General features: G+C 47.9%; 1 protein-coding gene across 1 annotated transcript; it reads right to left on the bottom strand.

The window, feature by feature from the left end:
* Positions 1-428: 428 nt before the first annotated feature.
* On the bottom strand, positions 429-9550 carry LOC129699382 (uncharacterized). Its single transcript, XM_055639103.1, has 2 exons — positions 9325-9550; positions 429-3853 (listed from the first exon to the last, which is right to left on the bottom strand). Exon 2 carries the CDS (start codon positions 3833-3835, stop codon positions 1802-1804), a length of 2034 nt encoding a protein of 677 aa, XP_055495078.1. The 5' UTR covers positions 3836-3853; positions 9325-9550; the 3' UTR covers positions 429-1801.
* Between the last annotated feature and the right edge of the window lie 2122 nt (positions 9551-11672).

The following is an 11672-nucleotide window of genomic DNA, read 5'->3' as shown; positions in this document are numbered from 1 at the left end:
CGCAATGGAATCCTGTGCTGCGCCGCCGCTGCTGATGCTGAGGGTCTGGCCGGTCTCTGGCAGCAAAGGCCGCGCCAATCCAGGTGGTAGGCCGCAAGGAGAAGGGGCGAAGATGCGGCTCAGAGAATAGTCGCATCCTCGACCAGGAGGTGACCAAGAAAGCAGTTCCCCCCCCCACAAAAAAAGACTAAAAGATTTCCAGAAACAAACTTTAAAACAGACTAAAAATAACAAAAAGAATGAAAGGACGGACAGCTGCAGGCTCGGCAGCCACACTCGATGGCACCACCACTCGACAAGTGTGTGGGGAGATTACGTTGTGTTCGGACAGGATAATGTTATGATGGGGGGTTGATTGTTAGTGTAGAGTAGGTGGTCCCCTGTATCCCAGCATTAGTAGAAAAACATAATAATAATTTTACAATTGCTTTCTCTCAGATGCTTTTTGATTATTTATTGTAGCATTTCTTTGAAGGCAGAGAGACATACATTCAGTGGTCCATTTTCATTTGGAAGCAAGCATCATTTGCAGAATCTATACACTTTCATTCACAGTGGTTTGTTCAAACCTCCCTGAACCAAACTCTTGAATTACCCAGGGTACTAAGTTGCTCGTGGGGTTCTCCCTTCACCGGCCCGCCCTAGCTATTGCCCTAAAGCACTTACTTTTAAATCTACCCCCAGTGGCAATGACCTTGTTCAGTATTCAAATACAGCAGGTGGGCTTCTTTGCGATCCACTAAATTATTACACCAGTGTAGTGAGGCTCAACAGGACCCAGCCAGCACATTTCCAATCTCTTTGGTCTGAACTGATAATAAGGCAGCCCTCTTGAAGATTGTCAAGGGTTTATATAAGTTCATGGAGGAGGGATCATCAAAACCACTATCTCCACCGGTCCCCAACCAGCTGGGGGCTTCATTGATAAGTCCACAACCACCCCTCCCCATGCCATCTCCTGACATCCAGTCCTTGGGATTTTAGAGCCAAGGCCTGGTCTGGGGCACAACTACCTCGCTGATACAGCAGTGGGCATCAAAGGCAAGCTCATAGGGACCAACAATTCAACTGTGTTGGGAAGATCATAAACCACAGACTATCCAGGGATTTGGCTGTGCCTTTTGCAGTTTTAGTAAGCATATAAAACCTTTTTTTTTAAAGAAGAAAAAGTGCATGATCAATTTAACCCACTGACACTTTCTCTCCTGCCCATACAGACGCAGGAAGCCACAGTGCTGTATCAAGGAGTAGACTCTCCCCAGCCTTGGCTGGGATTGTCACCTGGTTTCCAAGAACTAACTTTCATTCTCAGGGTGTGGGGTCATCAGTGGAGCACGGAGATATCACAAGCTCATGAAAGGCACCATAGAGCAGGATAGGAGCAGAAATAGGCCATTCGGCCTTCAAGTGTACTCCGCCATTCAATCGTGGCTGACCTATCTTTCCCTCGCAACCCCATTCCCCTGCCTTATCCCCATGATCCCTGTCCCTCTTACAATCAGCACCTTATAAATACCCAATGACGTGGCCTCCATATTAGTTTAGGCAGATATTGCTGTTACTACATCATTACGAGGTCAAAACCAAAGCACAGCCTTGCCTCTATGGCGCCTTTCATGAGCTTGTAATATCCTTGTTTTCCACTGATGACCCTATGGGGTGGAGGGAACTACTTGGGTCAAGCAAAAGCTAAGTGGCCTTGTAAACGGCAAAATTCAACATGTGCCTTCCACACCCTGTCTTCAGACTATGAGGAGACTGCTGGACAATTGGCTGGGAGGATCGTGACAATCACGATCTATTAGTTCAATGCCAGTGGCACGGCATCTTGTAGAGTTGAGTTAATGCGTTCGATTCTCTGTTGAATTTGGCCCTCGAACTCCGCCTTGTTTTTAAGGACCAGCTCCTTGATGGCCTCCATAGCGACTGTGTAACTTTCTTGGAGATTGCTGCGCTTTACATTAAACATGGGATCCGAGGGACTCAGGTTGATGTAAGTTTCCAGACTGGTGACTTGGTCCCTCAGGTGCTTCTGGGAAACCTCCACGTAGGTCCCAGAGATCAGGTGGCAGAGGTTTGCAACACTACAAGCCTGAAAAGCCTCGGTGTAGATCATATCCTTGATAAACGAGTCCTGGGAATAGCCAGGGATGAGTTCGCAGCCTTCACTGTCGCTGGTAAACTGGGTGATGGTGTCATTGAGAGAGACTTTAATCAGGTTGGACATCATCTGGAAGAAGTTGCTCATTTTAGCCCACTGCTCCTTGACCTGGCTCAGAGCACCCAGACCTGTCACCAGCAGCTTAAGGGTAGTGTTGTAGTCTATCTCCTTCACCTGACATCTCATCATAGTCAGCAAGACATCTTCGAGGTCCTTGGTCATCTTCTCCTTGGTCTCGGTTATTTTCTGGTAGTTCTCTCTACTGGTGTCCAGTTGGCACTTTGCATGCTCCACTCTGAAGCAGGCTTGATCCAAGACCATTTTTGACAGCCCTTCCTGCACCTTCTCCTCCTTGGAGACACTGGTCAGATTTGGTGGCTGCAGAGCAATGGCTGGGGTGTTGCTGGACTTTCTAATGTCTGACATGTACTCCTGAAACTTGCGGGTCTGCTCATTAATGGCAGAGGCAAGGTTTTGCAATTGGGCATCACTGGGTTTCTCACCGATCTCCTCCAGCTGCTCACACACAGCGATGCCACTGTGGCACAGCTCCAAGGTGGCATTCTTGGCATCACTATCCTCCTCCTGCTCAACCTGCTTCTGGCTACTCAGGAACATGGACTTGTAGTTGGACGAGCTGGTGCCCAGCTGGCTGGGGTTGACGGTCCCACCGTCTGACACCAGGTCCTGGAGCAGTGTACTGGCCACCACCATCTCCAGGGCTTTCACACAGACATTGGCCGAGCTCACAGGCTTGGCCCTATCGGCCTTAGGGTCCACAGAGCCTGCCGACTTCTTGTTCTGGATCTTCTTCTTGAAGTGCTGCGTGGTTGCATCGGTGATCTCGAGGGCCAAGCTGATGGGTTCCGTCATGCCCATTGCCACCAACTCCGTGGCCAAGCTGTTAGTGAGGTCCAGCAAAGACTGTGTCACATAAACTCCCACCAGGTTCTTTCCACTGGGGATCATCTTAACCGCCTTCTGGTAGGAGTAGCGCACCTCCTCCATCCTGGCGTAGGTCTCGGTGACCTGAGCCTCCACCCTCTTCTTCTCCTTCTCCATTGTCGTCTTCTTAAGCTGTGACTCCGTCAGTGTTCGCTTGACTTCTTCCATCTGGTCGCTGTACTCAGTCCGGGAGCTGGCGCACACCTCCAGCAATTCTTGTACCAAGTCAATGAGCAAGGCAAACTCCCCTTCCACAGACTCGGCCAGCGCTTGGCACTGCTCCGCCACTTTTTTCAGGCTGTTCAGCCGACTGGGCAGCATGGCTTTGACTACCTTGGGCTCACGGCTCAGAACCTGCACGGCGCTGGCCAGGTGCTTGGGGGCCATCTGGGTATAGAGGCGTATCTGGTCCATGTTCTTGTGGGCCTTGTTGAAGGCCTTCCAGCCCTGGTCGCTCACCTGCATCAGGCAGGCATGAAAGGATCCCGGATGCCGCAGGAACCGTACGGGGCTCCCTGTTGGATTGAGTTTCACCTGGAAGGCGTCTGCTGCTGATATGAAGATCAGCTCGCCCAGTATGGCTATGGAGATGGGCCCGGGTGTCAGGAACTCTTCCCAGTTGGCGTAGGGCTTCATGATCAACTCCAGGTCCTTCCTGACTTCCTCCGCTGCGCCCAGCATCATCATACTGTTGACTTTCACCAGGGCCTGAGCCTCTTCAGCTGCCATGGCATCTGACGTATTCACCTGGTAACAGAGACAAGAACACTGGGCTTAGTCAGAGATATTAGTGAGAAGTAGTTCAATCAGTTTCACATTCAGCAACAGGTTGAAGGTTTATGATTCACATCAACTTAATCAGGCACTTGGGGTTCTACTGCTGGAGGGACATCTTTCACAGGTGTGTGGGATCTTTAACGGGTGACTGCCTATTTTCAAACATCGAGCAATACAGCAAAGAACACGCTCCTCAGCCTACAATGTCTGTGCTGACAAACTCATCTCTTCATCCTGCACATGCTCCATAAACCCTCTGTATCCTTAAAATTAATGCGCCCACCTAAAAGCCTTTAAACACCACTATCATATCTGCTTCCACTACACGTCATTGCAGCGCTCCATGCAAAATGTGTGTCCTGCACATTTATTTTCCCCCTCTGACCTTATAGCTGTGCCCTCTAGTATTTCGCATTTCGTCCCTGGGAGAAAAGTTCTGACTGTCTAATTTATCCGTGCCTTTTATAAACTTCCATCAGATCTCCCCTCAACCTCCGGCATTCCAGAAAAAACAATCCAAGTTTGTATCTCCTTTTATTATAGCTAATACCCTCTAGGCTGGACAGCAGCCCAATAAATCTCTTTTGTACTCTATCCAACGCCTCAACATCTTTCCTGTATTAGTTCAACCAGAACTGCACACGATACTCAAAATGTGGCCTTACCAAAACTGCCAAACAGGACTTCCTGATTCTTATACTTAAATACTCTGACCAATTAAGGTAAGCATGCCATTCACTTCTTTACCATTCTGACCACTTGTGTCGCTACTATCAAGGAGCTATGGATTTGGACTCCACGATCCCTCTGTACATCAATAAAATCAATTAAATAGTGATCCCTAGTCTCACATTGTCCCACAAAAGGAAATGTCCTCTCCACACTCACCCTGCCCACACTCTTCAGCATCTTACAATTTACATCACCCAACACTATTCTGAACTCCTGTGGACACAAGCCCAACTTGTCCAATCTTTCCTCATGAGACTAGACAGCCCATCAAGGTTTCAGTCAGGTAAATATTTCCTTGTTGTGGTAATTACTTTAAGCTAATTTATATTCTACCCCATCTTACAATTTGTAAATTCAAATGATCAAATTTGCTCAAATGCTGAACAATTGATAAAGAAAATGCTGGCAGTAATGTTAAAATGATTGGTAACCTGGCAACAGACCTCAAATCCCCATTGACTCCACTCTAAACTGGAAAAATACAGGAACTACACATGCCACGGAGTCCCAACAGCCATTGCTTGCCAATACCACCCCACCCTTACGCCCTAGCCGTTACAAAAAACACTTAGAACTTAATGGTAGGATTTGACAGAGCACACCTGGATTTATGAAATGTCAGGTTTTTTGACAAGCCAGGGAGAGTTTGTTGAGTCTATTTTGATAAGCAGAATAGTGAAGGACAAACAGATCTGAAGAAGGGCCGCGACACAAAACGTCACCTATTCCTTTTCTCCAGAGATGCTGCTGACTTGCAGAGTTACTCCAGCATTTTGTGTCGATCTTCAGGCTGGATAAGTGATGTATTCAGACTTACAGAAGCCATCAGCAAGGTGCTTCACCATAGATTATTAAGGAACATTTGAGCACACATGGTATTACAAGTAAGGTACAAGTGGAATGACGATTGATTAACTAATAGTCAACAATGCTGGAATAAAAAGTGTTGGAAAGCTGTGACTAGTGGGTGTTGCAGAGATCAGTGCTGGGGCCCCAGGTGTTCACAATCTGTATCAGTGACACATGAGAGCATTATTTGCCATATATCCTGGTTTAGTAATGAAGCAAAGCTGGGCACCGGCGTTGTGGGCCATGAGGAGAATGCAGAGAGACTTCAGGGAGATGTTTACAGGTTAACTAAACACACAAGAACATGGATATAACATCACCCACAGAAAAGACCTTGAGAAAATAGGGGCAAAGTAGGCCATTCAGCCTGTCCTGCCATTCATATGATCATGCCTCCTCTGCACCAGGCCCCAACTCCTCTTCTGTGCCAGTTTCTCATCGTGCTCAATTCTCTGATATTTCAGAAATGTATTTACTTCCTCCTTGATATGTAGTGATAAAACTAGAAAGATGAAACTCATAAGTTATTGGAACAGAATTATGCCTTTTGGCCCATCAAGTCTACTTTGCCATCCAACCATGGCTGATCTACCTTTCCCTCTCAACCCCATTCTCCTGCGTTCCTCCCATTTAAACAGAAAGGTATCAGTGTTGAGAAGAACTTGGGTGTTCTTGTACCCACTTGAACTTTAACATTTATGTACGGCAAAGCATCAGGAAGACCAACAATACGTCGGCTTTTATTGCAACAAGATTTCAGTATAAGAAGCTTGAATCTTGAGCAAAACACAAAAGCACTGGTTTAATTCAGTGAGTGAGGCAGCATCTGTGATGGGATTGGACAGGCAGCGTTTCTGCTCGGGCCTATCTTTAGAAGAAATAGTGTGTTTTAATTACATTGATGAGAGGTCATTGGATTATTGTGCACAGGACCAGTCTCCAACCAAAGGAAGGATGTACTTTTTAGAAACATAGAAAATAGGTGCAGGAGTAGGCCATTCGGCCCTTCGAGCCTGCACCGCCATTCAAGCTGATCATCCAACTCAGTATCCCATCCTGCCCTCTCTCCATACCCCTTGATCCCTTTAGCCACAAGGGGCCACATCTAACTCCCTCTTAAATATAGCCAATGAAGGGGGAGAGACAGAGGAGGGGGGGAAAGGGGTTAGAGAGGAGGAGAGAGAGAAGGGGAGGGAGAGAGGGGAGGGGGCAAGAGAGTTGAGGGGGGAGAGAGGAGGGGGGGGGGTTGGGGGAAAGAGAGAGGGGAAAGGGAGGGGGGTAGAGGGGAGGGGGGTGGAGGGGGGAGAGGGGTTGGAGTAGGGGAGAGGGGGTTGGAGGGGGACAGGGGGGAGGGGGGAGGCGGGTTGGTGGGGGGGAGAGGGGTAGAGGGGGGTTGGAGGAGGGACAAGGAGGGTAGAGGAGGGGAGTTGGGTGGGGCGCAGAGAGCGGCGGGTGGGAGGGAGGAGGAGATGGAGGGTGGAGAGGGGCAGAGGGGGGGAAGGGAGAGAGAGGGTGGGGAGGGGGAGGGGAGGAGCGGGGTGAGGAGGGGGAGAGGGGGGGCAGAGAGAGCAGAGGAGAGAGGGAGGAGAGGAGAAGGGGAGAGAGGAAGGAGAGAGGAAGGAGGAATAGATGGGGTGAGAGGAGGGGGAGGAGATGGGGTGAGGGGGTGAGGAGGGGGATATGGAGAGTGGGGAGAGAGGGGCGGAGGACAGGGGTGTCAGAACAGATGAGGGGGGGAGGAGGAAGAGTGGTGATGGCAGGGAGATTGGGGAGGGGAGGAGGGGAAGGGAGGGAGAGAGCGGGGTGTGGGGAGGGGGAGAAGATCGGGGCAGGGGGGAAGGGGGAGAGAGGGGTAGGGGGTGGGAGAGGGGATGTGAGAGTGGTGGGGGAGGGATGGAGAGAGGGGGTGGGGAAGGAGAGAGAGGGGATAGGGGGAATGGAGAGGGGGAGAGATGGGGGGGGCGGTGGAAGGGGAGAGGGGGGGGGGGAGGGAGAAGGGGGGGAGGGGAGGGAGGGAGAGAGGGGGAGAGGGGTGAGGAGAGAGAGGGGTGAGGGGAGAGGGGTGAGGAGAGAGGGGTGAGGAGAGAGGGGTGAGGAGAGAGGAGTGAGGAGAGAGGGGTGAGGAGAGAGGGGTGAGGAGAGAGGGGTGAGGAGAGAGGGGTGAGGGGAGAGGGGTGAGGAGAGGAGAGAGAGGGGTGAGAGAGGGTGAGGGGAGAGGGGTGAGGGGAGAGGGAGAGGGGTCATCACCAGCCCCACGTTAACCATCACCCAGCTCCCTCACCATCCACCTTCATCACCACTGGCTCACCCTTCATCCATTCCTCAACTTCCTCACTATCACTCCACTTCTCTCTCCACTCATCCCCCTTACTATACCCCTCATTCTTTCTCAACCCTGCCACCATACCCTAGGTATGTTGCAAAACCTACCTTCAGCGGGGCTGCAGGTCTGTCCCAGCCCGTGTGCGTGATTTTGGCGCCGTTGAGAGGGGGGCGGATTTAAAACGCGATTTTCCCTAGGCTATTCAAACCGAGGTTGTTCAGCCTACTTAGTTGCTGATGAACAATTGCTGCGAGGTTCATTCGCTGCGGCTATTTTTAAACTTAATTGGTTAATTTAATGTTATAGTAGGTTAAAAATTATCCTCTATACCCGCGACCGCCGACAACGGGACGGATCTCATACAGGGGACAACGGAAGGTAGGTTGTTTATTTTTACATTAAAAAGGGCTTCTTAAGGTCCCTTTATACAAAGTTTTATGTTGCGAGTAGCCCCATTAAATCCCGCAGTATTTTTCTGGGGCATATGGGGGGTACAAATCTACCGCAATGGAAACGTTCCAAACCAGCGCGTTCCACAAAGTTCCACAGGATCCCACTTGAAAGCCGATTTAAATGGCCATTAATTTACAGCAATTGAACACTAAATTCCTTCCATTTGGCCTATAGATTAATGTAAATGAGATTTAAAAATCATGTTATATTGTGAATTCTTGTGTGAATGTTATTTGGACATAGGCTGTTTAAAAATGTTAATCTTTTCTTAAGAAATGGATAGATGTTTAGATCTAGTAATTGAAGTTTGGAATTAGCTACAATTGGGTAACTAACTAATCATATGCTTTAATTTCAGGTCATCCAAGTAAGATGTTTCATATTTGTTTCAGAATGCTTCAATCTATAATAACTGAAAATGTATTTCAGTTCTCTTAATTTTTAAGAAACTTATGGCAATTTCACTGTCCTCGATCACAGCTTTTTTGTTAAGTCAATGGAAAATCAATAGGGAAAAACAAGATGCTAAATGGCCATAACTTTTTTAATACTGAAGATATGAAAGTGAATTAGGTGTCAAATTAAACTTATTTTTATGCTTTAATCGATGGGATAAATTGCAGTCTTGATTTTAAAATGTCAAAATGTGTGTAACGTTGTTACATACACCCCCTTCCAGAGTCTCGCTCCCCCATCTGCTGAGAAATTTGAAGACATTAAACCTCATGTCTGGCTCCCCCAGACAGCGCCTGCCCTCTGACAGCCTCCAGCTGTTACTGGTGTCAACCCCACTACTGGCGGGCTCTGTTCATTCCCCGTATCGTCCTCGGGGGACGAGACAAAGGGCGAGCACATTGTGTGTCCTTTAAAATGACGATTTTATGAGCTGGTTTTACTGGGCAGCATCCTTCAGTAAAATGAACCGAGGCCCCGAGTTAGCGCAGCACAGCCTCTCCCACTTACAGTCTGAGACATTGCCTTTACATCCTGGGGTGTGCTCACTCTAACCGGGGTGGGATTGCAACAGGAAGGCTAGAAATGAGAATGGGCGGAACAGGAACACTATGTTTAAGTAATAATGTACCTCGGGCGTTGCGGGTGGTTTGTAGTTGCAGTTCTGATCCGGCAGGCTTGAAGAGGAAGGGACTCGCAGACCCCACTGTCTGCCGTGTGAATGCGCGTCTTTCCACAAAGCTCCTAGCTCTTCGCCACGCCCGCTGCTGTCAAAGATACAAGAGGTGCTCCTCTAGTATCTTTGGCTGCTGTGGCCTGGGTCGATTGGCTTCCTGTCATGTGCTCAACGCTTCCCAGCTGCCTTTCTTTCCAGCAAAACAAGAACTTGCTCGACAGCTTTCGAGTCTCTCCCACAGCAACCAGTCGAAACTGTAAAAACAGGAAACGCTACAACTGGCTTCCCAGGGTGGGGAAATCTGTACATTTCAAACCTCCGTGTCGATTAGTTATAAATCTAATTTATATTAACAAAACACATTTAACAACTTCTCACGAAGAATAAAATGTTTGTTATATATAAACAGGTATTGTTAGAGACTCGGACTCTGGAACATTAGTCAGGAAATGGTGTAAGGTAAAGTGTTGAGACTATGCAAATAAATCCCCAGGGCTCAGTCTGCATCCCAGAGTACTCAGGTGTGGCCCTAGAAATCGTGGATGCATTGATAAGCATTTTCCAATGTTCGATAGACTCAGGATCAGTTCCCGTGGACTGAAGGGTAGCCAATGTAGTCTGAAGAAGGGTTTCGGCCCGAAACGTCGCCTATTTCCTTCGCTCCATAGATGCTGCTGCACCCGCTGAGTTTCTCCAGCATGTTTGTGTACCTGGTAGCCAATGTAACCCCACTTTTTAAGAAAAAGGGGAATTATGGACCATAGGGGAAGATGCTTAAATCATTTATTAAATATGTTATAGCAGCACATTTGGAAAGTAGACAGAAGCTATCAAAGTCAGCTTGGATTTATGAAGGGAAAACCATGGTTGACTAATATTTTGGAATTTTTTGAGGATGTAACAAGTATAATGGATAAGGGAGAGCCAGTGGATGTGGTGTACATCTGGACTTTCAAAAAGCCTTTGACAATGTCCCACACAAGAGATTAGTGTTCAAAATTAGAGCACATGGTATTGGGGGTAGGGTATTGACATGGATATAGAACTGGTTGGCAGACAGGAAACAAAGAGTAGGAATTTCAGAATGGCAGGTAGTGACTAGTGGGGTGCCGCAAAGCTCAATGCTGGGACCCCAGTTATTTACAATATATATCAACGATTTAGACAAGGGAATTAAATATTGTGTCATCCAAGTTTGCGGATGACACAACGCTGAGTAGCAGTGTGAGCAGCGAGGAGGATGCCATGAGGCTGCTGGGTGATTTGGATAGGTTGGGTGAGTGGGCAGATACATGGAAGATGCAATATAATGTGGATAAATGTGAGGTTATCCACTTTGGTGGCAAAAAACAGGAGAGTAGATTATTACCGGAATGGTGGCCGATTAGGAAAAGGGGAGATGCAACGAGACCTGTGTGTCATGGTACACCAGTTATTGAAAGTAGGCATGCAGGTGCAGCAGGCAATGAAGAAAGCGAATGGTATGTTAGCATTCATAGCAAAAGGATTTGAGTATAAGAGCAGGGCGGTTCTACTGCAGTTGTACAGGGTCTTGGTGAGACCACACCTGGAGTATTGTGTGCAGTTTTGGTCTCCTAATCTGAGGAAAGGCATTCTTGCCACAGAGGGAGTACAGAGACGGTTCACCAGACTGATTCCTGGGATGTCAGGACTTTCATATGAAGAAAGAATGGATAGACTCGGCTTGTACTCGCTATAATTTAGAAGATTGAGGGGGGATCTTATAAAAACTTACAAAATTCTTAAAGGGGTTGGACAGGCTAGATGCAGGAAGATTATTCCCGATGTTGGGGAAGTCCAGAACAGGGAGTCACAGTTTAAGGATAAGAGGGAAGTCTTTTAGGACCGAGATGAGAAAATAATTTTTTACACAGAGAGTGGTGAATCTGTGGAATTCTATGCCACAGAAGGTAGTTGAGGCCACAGTTCATTGGCTATATTTAAGAGGGAGTTAGATGTGGCCCTTGTGGCTAAAGGGATCAGGGGGAGTGGAGAGAAGGCAGGTATGGGATACTGAGTTGGATGATCAGTCATGATCATATTGAATGGCGGTGCAGGCTTGAAGGGCCGAATGGCCTACTCCTGCACCTATTTTCTATGTTTCTATGTTTCTATGTCCTGGTGAAGCTAAAACTAAAGACAAATAATAACCTCCTCACACATTCCCCTGCAAGTATCTCTGTCACTCCTTTAAAATATGCCCCTTCTTTGAACAAGCTCTAAACATCGCATCTGAATCCGTTTCCATCTGATTACACTCCTTGAGATGTCCATCTATGTGT

The sequence above is a fragment of the Leucoraja erinacea genome, chromosome 8 (genome assembly GCF_028641065.1).
Source record: "Leucoraja erinacea ecotype New England chromosome 8, Leri_hhj_1, whole genome shotgun sequence".
Lineage (NCBI taxonomy): Eukaryota > Metazoa > Chordata > Chondrichthyes > Rajiformes > Rajidae > Leucoraja > Leucoraja erinaceus.
Note: the sequence above shows the minus strand (reverse complement) of the source record. Positions and strands in the feature narration are given on the sequence as shown.